This window comes from Boleophthalmus pectinirostris, unplaced genomic scaffold, assembly GCF_026225935.1.
Source record: "Boleophthalmus pectinirostris isolate CB_2022bp ecotype Guang Dong unplaced genomic scaffold, ASM2622593v1 HiC_scaffold_14, whole genome shotgun sequence".
NCBI lineage: Eukaryota > Metazoa > Chordata > Actinopteri > Gobiiformes > Gobiidae > Boleophthalmus > Boleophthalmus pectinirostris.
This window is the reverse complement of record NW_026571047.1, coordinates 29,707,763-29,724,110: the sequence shown is the minus strand read 5'-3', so window position 1 is coordinate 29,724,110 and position 16,348 is coordinate 29,707,763. Positions and strand designations below refer to the sequence as shown.

Genomic DNA, 16,348 nt, shown 5'->3' with positions numbered 1-16,348 from the left:
TTTTTAGATCATAAACTTTTTCTCAGCTCAAAACCCTTCAGTTGTCTTAAAAAACTCTTTATAATCGTTTACTCCGGCTACACTCTGCTCCTCTGAAGTTTGCCTAACAAAAGTGCACAAATGCATCTGTGTTTGTCACGATGTGCGTTTGGTTTGGTAAATGTGCAGAGGCTGGTAAATATCACTGCAAAACCAGAAAAGAATGCAACTCCAGTTTGGAACTTTAAAAAACAGGTTTAAAAATCTTCCTTCACTTTTTTCACAGTTTTGTGTAAAGTGCCAGAGGAAGTTCTCTTAAAGAAGAGGTTCTCAAACTGTGGGCGAGGGTCCAAAAAAGGGGCACAGAGTGTTTCAGTGCAGTTTGCTTGGCTTTGTATTAGGTAGATCATTTTGACTTGGTCATTTTGTAAGTAGCTCGTGTGCTGAAAAAGTGTGAGCACCCCTGCTGTAAAGTATCCAAAGCATCAGACAGCAGCAAAATATTCATAGAAATCACATATGAACTCTGAAAACCCCTGCAATATTAAATTATTTGTGTAGTCTTGTTTTTTTTTTTTTTGTTTTTTTTTTTGTTTTGTTTTGTTCCCTTTTTGCCTTAACGTCAAGAGAATTTATTTTATTTTATTTGAATCTATTTTTGTCCAACTTGCGTCTTGTATATTTGAAGTTACTAATTAATAATAAAATAAAAAATAAAATAAAATAAAATAAAATAAAATAAATAAAATAAATAAAAATCTATCACCAAATCTCGCGAGACTTGCCAGACGCACTTCCGCTTACACAACCCAAACTTCCGGCGCCGCGGTCCTGAGCTGCAGCGTGACTTTGGTGCGTGTTTGGTCCGAGTCCCGCCGCTTCACTGAGCCTCGTCAAACTGTGAAAATGCTGCTGATTTCGAACCGGACCAAACTGTGCTCCGTGCTCTTCACCGCGGCCCGCCTCTACAGCGCCGGCCCGGCTGCAGCCAACAACAACCCCGTGGTTTACTTCGACATCTCCGCCGACAACGAGCCGCTCGGACGGGTCACCTTTGAGGTAACCCCCGGTGTGCAGCCCCGGAGCTCCCTGAAACATGCAACCAGCAGTGTTGGGAAGATTACTTTTAAAATGTTTTCCCCTACAGATTAGACGAGGATATTTTCACATAAGAAGTTTTGTCTGCTTAAAGACAATAATAAAATCAGACTTTACTGAACCATATTAAAAAATATTATTGATAGAAGAAGAGGAGACACGGTCCATGCAGCATGATTTAGTCCTGTTGAATCCTGTTTTAGACCTGGTTTTAGTCCTGGTTTAGACCTAGTTTAGACCTAGGTTTAGTCCTGGTTTAGACCTAGTTTTAGTCCTGGTATAGTCCTGGTTTAGACCTAGTTTAGACCTAGTTTAGGCCTGGTTTAGTCCTGGTTTAGACCTAGTTTTAGTCCTGGTTTAGACTAGTTTAGACCTAGTTTAGTCCTGGTTTAGACCTAGTTTAGTCCTGGTTTAGACCTAGTTTAGACCTTTTAGACCTGGTTTAGTCCTGGTTTAGACCTAGTTTAGACCTGGTTTTAGTCCTGGTTTTAGACCTAGTTTTAGACCTGGTTTTAGACCTGGTTTATCCCAAAATGTAAAAACAGGACAATATTGCCGTGTAATCCATTTATTTCAACAAAGTAACTGTAATCCAATTACCGCTCACTGAAACAGTAACTGTAACGGAATACAGTTACTCATAATTTGTACTCTGATTACATAATTCCGGTACATGTAATCTGTTACTCCCCAACACTGGCAACTAGTGATTTTATGTTATTGGGACCAGCTTTTAAAACATTATAAACTGGGACATACCTGGATTGGGATGGTTGGTTTAAATTAAAATGTGAGAAGAGCAAAAATTGTCCATTCTCAACATGTGGGTCAGTGTCATATCATTTGAGGAACATTTGGGTGCAACAGGATGCATTTTTTTTTAATCTTATGATCATTTTTTAGCTTGGTTTTCAGTATTTTAGCTAAACAAATGACAATATTCTCCTCTTTATTGTTGCCAGGTATTGAATTTGTCACAAAACTGGGACATCTGGGACATTTCTTGTATGAAACTGGGACAAATCAATTGTTTTTGGGACAATTGACACAGGGCTCACAACTGGGACTGTTCCAAGTAAATAGGGACAGCTGCTGGTCAGCCTAGGCAAAAGTGTCTGATTTCTACTGTCTTAAAAACCTGAAAAAAAAACTGCTCAAACAGGTACAGCTGGTCACCCCACCTTATGTCCTTCTTTTCCCACAAATTTACACAATGGCCCACTTTTGCGTGAGTCGTAGTGCGAGTTACAAAAAGTTAAATGACGTGACAATATATACAGTATAAGGACAATACACACACCGGCTTACGCTTCTTCAGTCTGTTTCATTCTGACAGGCGCTTCAGGTCCACACCAGCCAGAACAAATAGACTTAGGGGCAACTTCTTTCCCAAAGCTGTTTGTACTGAGAACTAGGGCTGGGTATCATTAAGAAGTTGCCGATATGATACACAGGCCACGATACGATACAAATCTCATTACAGTTCACTTTTGATTCAGTGCGATAGATTTCAAATCGATTCAATACGATTCAGTAAAAAACAAAGGCTAAATCGTGGCTGTGATACTAAAAGTCTTTGTTAAACCACTTCTTGTGCAAAGTTCATATGAAACACAAATATTTTAATCATCAAAACTGTGAAAATGTCACATAAATGAGTTTCCTTCCTCTAAACAAACAACAAAACTGTAGCGTTGTAACAAAATAATTCAGGAAAATAAACCAAAAAATACTCTTATTGCGATATATCAATACAGCAGTCCCTGATATTGATACTGTATCATAACATTTAATAATGCGATACATCAATATTTCATATATATTTTTGCACACCCATACTGAGAATTGTTCATTTGTTTGGTTGTTTTTTGCACTTTGAAGGAGCAGTGTATAATGACAGTAATAATATATGTATTTTCTTGCAAAGAAATTCAGACTTTGAGAGTAAAATGTTCTGTCTTTTGCTATTCCGATCAATAAAAATGCAATGGTGTTATACTGTCTTCTATTAAAAGTGTACATTCTAACCAGAGCCAAAACCATTCATATTTGAGAAAAGACTGAAATATGTTATGAAATAATAATTTAATACAACAATCACATAAGTTTCAGAAAATCTTGCAGCCCTTTTAATAGATTTTGTTCTATTTTTACGTGGTCACGCTACATGCGATACTGCTTTAATTGTCCAGTGTTTTGGATGACATTTTATACTTCAGGTGTTTAACTTTTCTTCCTGTATCTTTACAGCTCAACGCAGAAGTTGTTCCCAAAACTGCAGGTGAGACATGCCCAAACAAATAACACTGACTGATAATTGTAGTGCACTCAAAGCTCATCAGGAACAGTTTGGTCTAAAAATAAAAAAGCAGTATACTACAGCAAAAATAGAAACTAGTTACCATGAAACTTACCAGGACTTTGCAGGGTATTTAAAGTATTTCAGGCTTGTTTCTACTTGACCAGTCCAGACATTTACTACCTGTTTTATGGCCTGAAGAGGACCATTTTTAACCAGGCTGAGCTAAAATATGCAAAGCAGTTTTATTCAAAGTGTGATGTTTAAAAGTCCTATATTATGCAAAAGTTACTATTGTGAACGAATGTTGTTACCTCCCCAAAAACAGACCTGGAGTTGTGTTTTGTTTCATTCACACATGTTTTGAGTAACTCTATTATTAGACTGTCTACATCTCCAAACCTCAAAATGCTCTGTCCCACCTTGTGATGTCATTTAGTGGTAGGTTTCAAGTTAACGGCCGCACCTTTTACCTTTTGTTGGGTAGAGATTGTCAATTCCAGAGCTGAAATCATCCAAATGATTCTAGTGAAGGTGTGTGGAGTTTAAAAATACACTGGAGCACTTCCTGTATTTCCACATGAGTTTTTTAAATAACATAGGTCAGAAAATAGCGTACCGTATTTTCCAGGCTATTAAACGCGCTCTTAAGCCTCTAACCCCATCAAAAAGCGACAGCGCGCCACAATCCAGAGCGCCCTATACACGAATCCACTCGGGTGTCCCAGCACGACTTCAGTAAACTACAAACACCAGCAGCGCACGCAAACACACACGGAGCAGACAGCGACCGCACAGCGAGAAACACCCACCGACACACTCATCACTCCACGCCGACGAGGAACAGAACGGAACGGAGGAACGAACCGAAAAAGCGAGCGCAATGTGCCACTTCTAGACACGACTGAACAACTGAGTCACTGCGAACACGCCGACAATCCAGCGATCCCAGACAGCACCCTCCCTACACGCCACAACTGAACAAAGCCCAGAGTCACCGTGAACGAACAAACAAACAAAACCACTCACCCATCACACTGTTGTGTTTCCTTTAAAGTCCGGTGCGGTTTATTGGTGAAAAAAGTTCGAAAATAGACCATTTAATGACAGTGCGTCTTATAATCCAGAGCGCCTAATAGTGCAGAAAATACGGTAATATGGTCCCTTTAATTGTCACATTGTGGACTAAAAGTTGTAAATTATTTTTTTGTTCTAGAAAACTTTCGCGCTCTGTGCACCGGAGAGCACGGGTTTGGATACAAAGGGTCCATCTTCCACAGAGTCATCCCTCAGTTTATGTGTCAGGTAATTATTTAAATGGAAAAATGATATATGGACACATTTTTATTTAGTGCTTTTCCAGCTTCAAGGCACTCAAAGCCGTTAATGGACTTTCAAAACGTGCACTATGCTGTAATTGCGCCAGCTACTATTACAACTCGTGTGGTTTTATTTTTTTCTCTCATGAATCATAAATGAACTATCGTGATTTTTTTTTTTTTTTTTTTTTTTTTTTCAGGGAGGAGATTTCACAAACCACAACGGGACTGGAGGAAAGTCGATTTACGGGTGGAAATTCCCAGATGAGAACTTCAAGCTGAAACACACTGGACCAGGTGCATTTTTACTCTGCAAAAAGGAAAAAAAAAAAAAACTATTTGAATTTATCCTTACTGTTATTCAACATATATGAAGTAGTTCTCAAACTTTGGTACACAGATTCCCTTTTAGTTTGGAGTACAGTTGTCAGAATGACTGAAAATCAAGTCGTTAGGGTTAGTCCTGTAGCAATGGTGTAGTCCTACTTTAGACCTGGTTTAGTCCTGGTGTAGACCTGGTATAGTCCTGTTTTAGACCTGGTGGTACTAAAGGCTGTTGGTGTGTGAAATATTTATCACTGCAGTAACGCTTTTAAAAATAGGGTTTGATTTACTGCTGCCACATGACCACCAGATGGCAGTAGACCTTCACAGTAGTATTTGCAGTGCACCATTTACTTACTAAACTTAAATCTTTAGTTATTCATATTTCCTTTGAGCCACAGATATCAGAGTCATTATAATTAAGTGGCACATATTCTTGCAAGTCCTTAAATCTCTGTAAAGGAGATTTTAGCCACTTCTGCTCCTTAAACTTTGGTATTTGTTTGAAGGAATCTTGTCGATGGCGAACGCTGGACCAAACACCAATGGATCCCAGTTCTTCATCTGCACCAGTAAAACAGAATGGTGAGTTAAAACACAGAAAGTATAGGGAAATTAGTCTACATTTATATTCATATTCTTATTTCAGATTTTATTGATATTTGAGAAGTATCTCTAATAACTTATTTTTTACTTAACTGTTGCTTATAATGTTTACATGAATATATAATTCTGTTGTTGCAACTTTCTGTTGTATTTTTTTTAACTACACAAAACAACACAGATCTATAAAACAAATTATCCCTGTTTTTTGATTAGAATTTTTGGTGATAAATGTTTTATTAGTCTAATTCAGCGGTGTCAAACTCAAATTCACAGAGGGACAAAATGAAAAACTGGGACTAAGGCTGCGTTCAGACTGCAGCCTGAAGTGACCCAAATCCGATTTTTTGGCTTCTATGTTCCTGTATCCGATCTTTTAATGACAGTCTGAACGACACAGATCCGAATTTTTCAAATGTGACCCAGGACACTTGGATATGTGGTCCTGAATCCGATACATATCTGATCTTTTGACATGCGACGTCAGTCTGAACGGCCAAAGCGCATCCATCCGACCTACACGTCATTAACAAGCGACAAACGTCACTATTCTGCGCTGAAGCAGGCGGAAACCGTAACTGTAAAATCGTCAGGTGCTCAATGCTCTCGACCGTGTTTGGACAACTTCCGTAAACACAGAGACGCTCGCTGCGGTTGATGCATGGGGTTGACGTCATCGTGTCTCCAGTGCACATGCGGGACACTTTCGGGCCGTTTACCGTTCACACTGAAGTCACAGACAAGTCGCATTTAATTGGAAATGTGACCGACCTCGCAAAAACATCGGATTTCACAAAAAAATCGGAATTGAGCGTTAAGCCCTGCAGTCTGAACGTAGCCTAAGTCGTGGGCCAAACTAAATATTTATTGAAAAATTTCAACAACATCTGTATGTTTTTGCTTCTTTTAAGATGCATAATGTTAAACCTTTTCTTATTAAAATAAATGTTTAATAATAGTTTTGCTTAAACACTGAATCCAGAACAAGCAGAATATAAAATAATAGCAAAACTTTTACCATCTGTAGCGGGCAGGCATCTCTCATAAATGTTTGATATGATCTCATGGGCCAAATATAATTATATCTCGGACCAAATTTGGTCCCGGGGCCTGAGTCTGACATCTCTGGTCTAATTGTTTTATTTAGATTATAAGGATTTATATGGGACAACAGCAGAAAGGAGAAGAGAGTGAGTTTGAAGATTTAGTATTTATATATAAATGCAGATTATATTCATGGTTCACAAGTTTAATTTTTCTTTATATAAATTCATTGTTTCCTAGTCCTTTTTTTCCACATAAATATTATTTTTTCATGAGCTCCCCCTGCAGGTGTAGACGTGTGAGTGCAGTTTGGGTCAGCTACAGAGATGCACAATACTTTTTAGAGCTTTTGCCACGCCCAATTTTTAGCCTACTCTTTTTACTTCAGACTACAACCCGAGTTAATGACAGTTGGAGTTGGAGGTATTTTAAACATTTTTTATTTTAAACATTTTTCCACAAACTCCCACTTAATTGATGTAAAACGATAAGTACTGACCACATGTACTATCCCAGCAAACCAAGTAATAATTAGAAAACCATGAAAACCTCTCATTCTCACTTTTAACATCATATTTTAACTTGAATTGTTGAATTGTTTTTCACTTTTGATAAACGTTTTCTCTTTCTCCAGGCTCGATGGAAGACATGTTGTTTTTGGCAGCGTGAAGGAGGGGATGGAGGTGGTGAAGAAAGTGGAGTCCTACGGTTCCCGCTCTGGGAAGACCTCAAAACGAATCCAGATCATGGACTGCGGGGAGCTTAAGTAAAGACTGGACCTGGTCTTGGTCTTTAGTCCTGGTCTCTAACCCCTTTGCATTTACAATATATTTGTTCTGGAGAGCAAATATATTGAAATGTTTCAGTAACACTTAAATAACTACACTTATGTTTTGATTAATTAAGCATTAAACTAAGACTAAGACAGGTAATGGAACCACTATTTCCTAAATACTTCAATTACAGGTATTTTTATTGTTCAAAAGTACCGTATTTTTCAGACTGTGAGTGGCTCCAGAGTATAAGTTGCACCAGCCCAAAAATGCGTAATGAAAAAGAAACAACAACAGAAGTCACACCAGACTGTACGTTGCACTTTTTGGGAGAAATTTATTTTATAAAATCAGAGACCAGGAACCGACATTTCATCTTAAAAGTCAAGTTGTAGTAAAAACAATAGAAGAGAGAACAACAGACTGTTAACGTCACATATGAACAGTTCTTCAGATAAACTATAACATAAACAACAGAACAGAACAAGTTTAACAAACTCTCCATCTCACTCCAAATCATTAAATCCATTCAATTCTTCATCCTCGGTGTCACTTCTGAGCAACTCCACGACCTCCGGAGGTAAACAGAGCGTCGCTTCCTCTTCTGTGTCGCTGTCGTCAGACTCAGCATCAGTTCCAATTAGAATTATTCCGGCCTTTCTGAATCCCGACAGGATGGTTTCAGTGTCACTGAAGTCCAGGCTTTGTCCATCCATCCAGTGACTTCAGGAAAGTTTCATGGTGCATCCTCCCGGTGTCACAAGTTTCTCACTCACTCCAAACTTTCTTTCTGCTGCTCGATTACCGTTTTCGGCTGAATATTTCACGACTTGCAGCAGGACAGAGACTCTTTCCGCAGTAGAGCCAAGTGACAGTGGTACAGGAAGAACAGGAGCAGCAGATACTGACACACAAGACTAGAGCCTCTCGCCGCTTCAGTGTGAAAATTTGAATATATAAATCGCAGGACCATCCAAACTATGAAAAAAGTGCAACTTATAGTCCAAAAAATACGGTAATATGAAAGAAAAATGTGCATCTTTAATCCACAGATCTGACCTGTAACTTGGCCTTATCATGTCACCTGCTTGACTCATGATGTTTAATGCCGTATTGTGAAACCTTCAAGGCAAAGCAATAATATGGAGACATGGAGACAAGCAGGTTACACAGTGCATCTTTAAGTCTAATTAAAGTGTAGTTTTTAAGTGGTACTGATGTTTCTTTTGGGGTCTGGTCTTGAGCCAGTCCAATGTGAAAAAATGAGCTTCAGGTGCAGAGTGAGACCTCGCTAAACTAACAATTATTGTAATTATGGTCAGTTTTTTTAAATGGTACTTGACTTGAGTTACTTCTTTAATAAATTAGTTGTAGCAGAAAATTACGTAATATATTGTGAATGGAAAAGCAGACAGGAATATTGACTTGATAACTTAACAAAAATGGAAAAAGATAACGATATAAGGAATATATTGCAGATTTTTTGTAGAAAAATGGTTCATTGGTCTGTTGTCCTCTATAGAGACATGCCTTAATGAGATATAATATAGATTAACTGAAATTAAAACTTGTTGATATGACAAAATACAAACATACACACATTTATCAGTTATGATTTTAGATTTTGGCTTATCAAAACAAATAAAAACACTTTCAGTACTGATTTCCCGAACACAAACAATACAGACTTTTAATTATTGCAACTTATCACAAAAAGTCACGTTTCATAATTTCAAAGTCTGAATTCTGCTCCAAATCAGATGCTTTTACTGACAGAGAATTGCCTGATCATTGACAAATAAAAATGACTGAGCCTCGATCTTGATTAAAATTTAAATAATTATCCTTTTAGACCTAATTGAAATGAATTCAAAAACATTGTTAAACAAGATCTAGTCTAGTCATAGTGGTACTGACTTACAAAACTGCTGCTTTAGTCCTGAATCCTGATGTAGACTTTGTTTGGTCCTTTGCAAATCACGGTTCAGTCTTGGTCTAGGCCCGGGTTTAGGCCCAGGTCTGGTTTCAAGTCTGTTTGAGGTCTAGTTCCAGGTCTAGTTCCACCTCTAGTCCCGAGTTTAAGCCTAGATCTAGTTCCAGATCTTGGTCTAGGTTTAGTCCCACCTCTAGTCCCACCTCTAGTCCCACCTCTAGTCCCACCTCTAGTCCCATATTTAGGCCCAGGTCAAGGTCTAGGCCTAGGTCTAGTTCCTGGTCTGTTTCCAGATCTAGTTCCAGTTCTGTTCGAGGTCTAGTTCCAGTTCTACTTCCAGCTCTAGTTCTGGGTCTAGTCCCAGCTCTAGTTCTGGGTCTAGTCCCAGCTCTAGTTCCGGGTCTAGTCCCAGCTCTAGTTCCGGGTCTAGTCCCAGCTCTAGTTCCAGGTCTATTTCGAGGTCTAGTTCCAGGTCTATTTCGAGGTCTAGTTCCAGGTCTATTTCGAGGTCTAGTCCGAGGTCTAGTTCCAGGTCTATTTCGAGGTCTAGTTCCAGGTCTATTTCGAGGTCTAGTTCCAGGTCTATTTCGAGGTCTAGTTCCAGGTCTATTTCGAGGTCTAGTTCCAGGTCTATTTCGAGGTCTAGTTCCAGGTCTATTTCGAGGTCTAGTTCGAAGTCCATTTCGAGGTCTAGGTACAGCTCTATGCCCAGGTTCCAGGTTTCATCTCAGGTTTCATCTCAGTTTGGTCCTAATTTTGAGAGTTTACACTTGATGATTCATATTTTATGCCTTTTATTTACATTTTTGTATCTTGTAACGCCTTAAAGCTCACTGACGGACATTTGTACCTTCAGTTTTACTCCTGTCTGCTTCTCCACGTCTGCACGAGTCTCTCCTAAACACAAACACAAAACAAAAACACTGGACGATGACCATGTGACCTCATTTCAGACAAATAAAGGCACTTAACTTTGCCAAACGAAATGTGAACTTAAACAGAGAGAATATATTTCAAGGGCTTTGTGGATGAAATAAAGATTTTCTATGAAACAAAACTTGTGCACTTTTCATTTTTAATTTTGGGATTTAAGTTTTATAATCGCCTCTGCAAATCTTATAATAATTGAGTTTCATTTTAGAGAGCTCATATTATTCTTTTTTCTGATCTAAGCTGTTTTGTTTACTCTTCAAAAACATACCTGGAGTAGTGAAAACATTCAGTTCCACCTTGTGATGTCATTTTGTAATACACAAAGTGCTCCATTGTGTTTTTAAACTCCATACATCTTCATTAAAATACTGTAATCTGAATAATTTCAGTTCTGGAATTGCAGATGTCTACTGAACAAAATGTAAAATGTAGTTAACTGGAAAACTGCCACTAAATGACATCACAAGGTGGAAGAGAGCATTTTGAGCTTTGGAAATGTAGACAGACTAATAATAAAGAGTCACTCGAACACGTGTGAATGAAACAAAACACAATTCCAGGTCTGTTTTAGAGAAGGTAACAGCATTAAACCATGACTTTAAGCTCACAGGAGTCAATTTTAGGTGATATACCCAAGGTTCCCACGGTCATGGAAATCCTGGAAAAGTCATGGAAATTGAAAATGTCATGTTCAAGGCCAGGAAAAGCCTGGAAGCGCGAGTTCGGGCACCAGCCAATCAGCGATGAAGCATACATTCTGTGTTGGTAACAGTTCCTGAGATCGAGGATTTAAAGCCAGAACAAAGAGAATGTTTGGTGAATTTTATCAAGGGCAAAGACGTTATTGTCCTTCTTCCTACGGGATTTGGGAAAAGCTTAATAGCAGCTGCCAAATAGCAGCGACTGGTTAAATTAAAAAAGTACCCGCCTACTCTCGAGTGAACGAATCCTAATGTTGTGAGGTCAGACAGTTTCTACAAAGTGAAACCGGCTGATGAATCAGGCTAGGAACATGGACCAAAAAGTCATGGAATTTTAGTATTTCTTTCACCCAACAACAGCGTTCTGTTAAGTTCTCATGAGACTTATGATTATTTCTGAACGTCTGCATCTTTTGTTTAAAAGAGACGACAATAAATGCATTGACAGTATTTTGAATGTTAAAAAAATATAATACCAAACCATAAGGTGAGTGGACAGATTTACCATTTTATATTTAGCTGTAAAAGTCTGATCAATTCTACACATGTAGGTGCCATAAAGTCATGGAAAATTCACTTTATGTCATGAAAAAGTTCTGGAAAAGTTTTGAAATTTTGTCAGTGAAAAAGAGCGGGAACCCTGTATACCACAGGTGTCAAACATAAGGCCCGGGGGCCAGATCCGGCCCTCCAAGACCTTTAATCTGGCCCTCGGCAGATTTTCTACTAAAATATTTTAATTATATTTTCTATTAAAATCTTGGTAATTTTCTGTGGTGTTTATCACAGCAGCGTCTCCAGCGTCTCTGTACGTGGCCCCTCCCACCAGAGCAGCACAAATGAAGACTTGTCTCTTTCCAAACGCTCTTAAAGGACGATCGTTTTGACTGTCGACCGTGACACCCTCATCAGAAAAATGTCCAACATGAGAAAAGTGGAGCCGAGTGCAGGATTTTACAAGAAAAATTGACTTATTCCTGTTTGCACACAAGTTAATGTTAAAACATTGTGTTGAAATTGCATTTTTCTTAAAGTTTCAGGTTGTTCATGATATTATAATATTTTGTAAAAGAAAGAGTTCATCAATTAAAAAAAGATTTCTGTAATAGATTTGTGTTTCTCTGCACAAATATTTGAACTTATTGTTATTTTTGGGGTTTATATGACATGAGTTTTCTGATCCGGCCCCTTTGGGATCAAAGTTGGTTGGATACAGCCCCTGGACCAAAATGAGTTTGACACCCCTGCTGTATACCTTTAATTTAACAAAGGTGTAAACTTTTCAAATATAAAAGTTTTGGAAGTGGTACAAAGATTTATAGGATTAAAGCAGGTGGAAGTTTTTCTAATACATATTACATTACATTTTGGTTTTATTCTTGAAAGGACTTTGAACTCGATATCCATATGCGATTATTTCAGGTTTACCATAAATAAATTATCCCAGATGTTTTTTTTTTTACAAACAGAGGGTTCAGTCTGGAGTTGAAATTCTATTAAAACCATTGACAGATTTGACTTGACTGAGCTGTGACACTGAGCAGCTGGATTCAATCAGTTTTAGAACTTGTCAAAGGGGGGCGCCATTGTCAAAACAACATGTCAACACGAGCGCTAAAATCACACAAGATGTTTTTGGGGAGAGGTGCCTGTTGCAGAGGGAGAAGCTGGGTTTAATTCTACCAAGTCTTCCACTGATGCTTCGCAGTTTCAGCACATATGGGGGTGTTCTGCGTGGATGTGTATGGCAAATTGTTGTTCAGCCATTTCCACAGTGGCACAATGCACACATGAGCGAATACTGACATTTTTATTTTTCAAGATTTTAAGATTTAAGTGTGAAAAATGCAAAGTGGTTTTAAATAGACCAGTTTTCCCATGCATCTTTGCTTTGTTAGTTTATGATTAAAGGGCCCATATTACTCATATTCAGACATTTTGTTTGAGGAAGTTGTCCTTTTACCCTCTAGATTAGAACCATGACGACACTGTTCTATCAAACTTTTATGTAATCAGTTTTAATTTTTTCACTGGTCTCATGGTTTGGGAGCTTCTCTGCTAAAAACAAGAACTCCCTGAAACAGTCGGTTAAATGTGCGAGTGAGGTGATTGTTCCTCCTCAGATCAGCCTGGACTCTACTCAAGACACTTACAGAGAATGTCCCAGAGGATTTTAAAAGACGTGCAGCTTCCACTAAACTCAGAGTTTCAGCTGCTTCCTTCTGGTCAGAGGCTTTTAGTCCCAAGATCTAGAACAAATCGTTTTAAAAGGAGCTTCGTTCCAGCTGCTGTTATACTTATGAATAAATTGAAATCTATTTATCGAGCGTAGCCTGATTCGTCAGCCAGTTTCACTTCGTGGAAACCGTCTGACCTTGCAGTATTAGCATTCGTTCAGTCGACGGTAGGTGAGTACTTTTTTTGTTTAACCAATCGTTGCTATTTGGTCATGATGTATGTAATGTGCCACTAACGAGGCTAACTGGTATATAAAGCTTTTCCCAAATGTTTAACGTCTTTCCCCTTGATAAAATTCACCAAACATTCTCTTTGTTCCGGCTTTAAATCCTCGATCTCAGGAATCGGAACACAGAATGTGTGGCTCTTCACTGATTGGCTGGTGCCTGAACTCACACTTCCAGGGTTCTTGCGAACCCTCTAGTGTATTCTGATTCCTGACCTAATCACTGGAAAGAAATTAAATTGAGCCGAGGCACTAGGTGGCGCCAGCCTGACGAAGCCAAGTGTGAGGGATAAATTAAATTAATTATTTATGGAACAAAGCCATTCTGCAACACTTTATTTTGTAATTGTGCTTTTATACGTGTTTATTGTGCATAATGTGGATGAATGAAATGTGAAATGTAGGACCAGCCGCTCAAATCTGCAAAACAAAATTATCTGCGAGTTCAAATAACAAATAACATTTAACACACAATCTCTGCATATTTAGCCTGAGTTCATCTCTCAAACGGAAAGCACTCTGTTCCACCTTGTGATGTCATGTGGTGATACATGAAGACCTGTGCACCTTCACTAGAATCATTTGGATAATTTGCCATCTCTACTGAACAAAAGGTAAAAGGCAGCAGAAAACTACAGCTTCATAACATCACAAAGTGGAACAGAACATTTTTAACCTTGGAAGATGTAGACAGACTTATTATAAAGGATTATTCAAACACGTGTGAACTCCAGGTCTGTTTTTGGTAACGTAACAACATTATAACATGACTTGATCATCACGGTATAACACTGTTTTTCTCCTTTCACTTGTCAAAGTGGACGGATAAAAGATCACCTAAAATAACTTGATATATTTAGCTAATATATTTAAAAACACACCTTAAACACATCATGGTTTTAAACATTTTATTGGTTGGCACATTGCAAAAGTTTTGAAATCCATTAGACTACAGGCCTAGTTTTAATACATTTTAAAGTAACATTTCATGGTAAATGGTCATATTTTTACATAGCGCTTTTCATTTCAAGGCACTCAGTTTTACAACAAGGACCCACTTACACATTCACACACACAAACACACACACACCTGCATACACAGACACTGGGGGCGAGGTGGGTTAACTGTTTTGACCATAGACTGTCTAAAGAAGTGGACCAAGGAAGTGCGGCTCCAGTCAAATGAAGCTCATCGAGGCTCGCAGTTACAAGGTTAGACAAAATAGCAAAAAAAAACAAAAAAAACAACATTAACTACAAAAAAACAGGATCACGTAGACGGGTTAATACCAACATTTTAAGACCAAAATGACGAGTCTCACAGCAAAAGTTACAGAGAGAGGATTGACAATATTCCAAAGTAAATCAATGGAAGCTAGAGTCAGTAGGAGCTAGGAGTGTGCAAAGGAAACTCGTTTATGTGACACATTTGACATTTTTACTGTTTTGATGATTAAAATTGGCTTTTTCCATATGAACTTTGCACAAGAAGTGGTTTAACAAAGACTTTTAGTATCACAGCCCTGATTTAATCTTTATTTTTTACTGAACTGCATCGAATCGATTTGAAATACAATACTGCTCAAAAGTTTTAGAACACCCGAATTTTTCGAGATATGTATCGTATCATGGTTTATGTATCGAGAATCCGTGTTCATTCGTTTTTCAATAAAATAAAAAAAAGAAAACGAAAAAAACAGCGATTTTCTTCATTATTTGTCTCCAAAACCAAAATGAAAAAACAGACAACGGTTAGTTTTTTCAGTTTTCGATTTTGTGTTTAAATGAATAATGGAAAAAATGGATAACGGCCGTTTCCCGTTTACGTGACTTAAACTGCGATGCCGGACTTTTGTGCCGCATATGGACCGAACCAAGACTAAACCAGCACTAAACCAGGACCAAACCATTTTCAGTCCTGGTCTGGTCCCAGTCTCAAACCTGGTCTCAGTCCTGGTCTGGTCCCGGTCTCAGTCCCGGTCTCAATCCTGGTCTCAGTCCTGGTCTGGTCCCGGTCTCAGTCCCGGTCTCAATCCTGGTCTCAGTCCTGGTCTGGTCCCAGTCTCAAACCTGGTCTCAGTCCTGGTCTGGTCCCAGTCTCAAACCTGGTCTCATTCCTGGTCTGGTCCCAGTCTCAAACCTGGTCTCAGTCCTGGTCTGGTCCCAGTCTCAAACCTGGTCTCAGTCCTGGTCTGGTCCCGGTCTCAGTCCCAGTCTCAAACCTGGTCTCAGTCCTGGTCTGGTCCCGGTCTCAGTCCCAGTCTCAAACCTGGTCTCAGTCCTGGTCTGGTCCCGGTCTCAGTCCCGGTCTCAATCCTGGTCTCAGTCCTGGTCTGGTCCCAGTCTCAAACCTGGTCTCAGTCCTGGTCTGGTCCCAGTCTCAAACCTGGTCTCATTCCTGGTCTGGTCCCAGTCTCAAACCTGGTCTCAGTCCTGGTCTGGTCCCAGTCTCAAACCTGGTCTCAGTCCTGGTCTGGTCCCAGTCTCAATCCTGGTCTCAGTCCTGGTCTGGTCCCAGTCTCAGTCCCGGTCTCAGTCCCAGTATTAGTCCCAGTATTAGTCCCGGTCAGGTCCTGGTCTCAGTCCTGGTCTGGTTCCGGTCTCAATCATGGTCTGGTCCTGGTCTCAGTCCTGGTCTGGTTCCGGTCTCAATCATGGTCTGGTCCTGGGCTCAGTCCTGATCTGGTTCCGGTCTAGTCCTGGGCCTGGTTTAGTCCTGGTCAACTGACAGAAACCGGGAAATGGTTGTTATCAGTTTTTTTTTCAGTTTGGTTGTCTATAGTTTTCTTTTTGTTTTCTTATTTTTTGTTTTCTATTGAAGAATGAATGAACGAACGATACATGTATTATCGAGATATGTATCGTATCGTGGCTTAGG

General features: G+C 39.1%; 1 protein-coding gene across 1 annotated transcript; it reads left to right on the top strand.

The window, feature by feature from the left end:
- The first annotated feature begins 793 nt into the window (after positions 1 to 793).
- ppifb (peptidylprolyl isomerase Fb) lies at positions 794 to 10,429 on the top strand. The gene is made up of 6 exons (XM_020936913.2): positions 794 to 1,038; positions 3,328 to 3,358; positions 4,593 to 4,681; positions 4,896 to 4,992; positions 5,529 to 5,604; positions 7,301 to 10,429. The coding sequence occupies exons 1-6, from the start codon at positions 886 to 888 to the stop codon at positions 7,434 to 7,436; spliced, it is 582 nt and encodes a 193-aa protein (XP_020792572.1). The 5' UTR covers positions 794 to 885; the 3' UTR covers positions 7,437 to 10,429.
- Positions 10,430 to 16,348: the final 5,919 nt, after the last annotated feature.

Bases quoted from the DNA above. Each gene is read 5' to 3' on its own strand.
- ppifb (XM_020936913.2), top strand. From the start codon at position 886: ATGCTGCTGATTTCGAACCGGACCAAACTGTGCTCCGTGCTCTTCACC. The intron at 1,039-3,327 runs GTAACCCCCGGT...GTATCTTTACAG, and splicing joins TCGGACGGGTCACCTTTGAG to CTCAACGCAGAAGTTGTTCC. The intron at 3,359-4,592 runs GTGAGACATGCC...TTTTTGTTCTAG, and splicing joins AGTTGTTCCCAAAACTGCAG to AAAACTTTCGCGCTCTGTGC.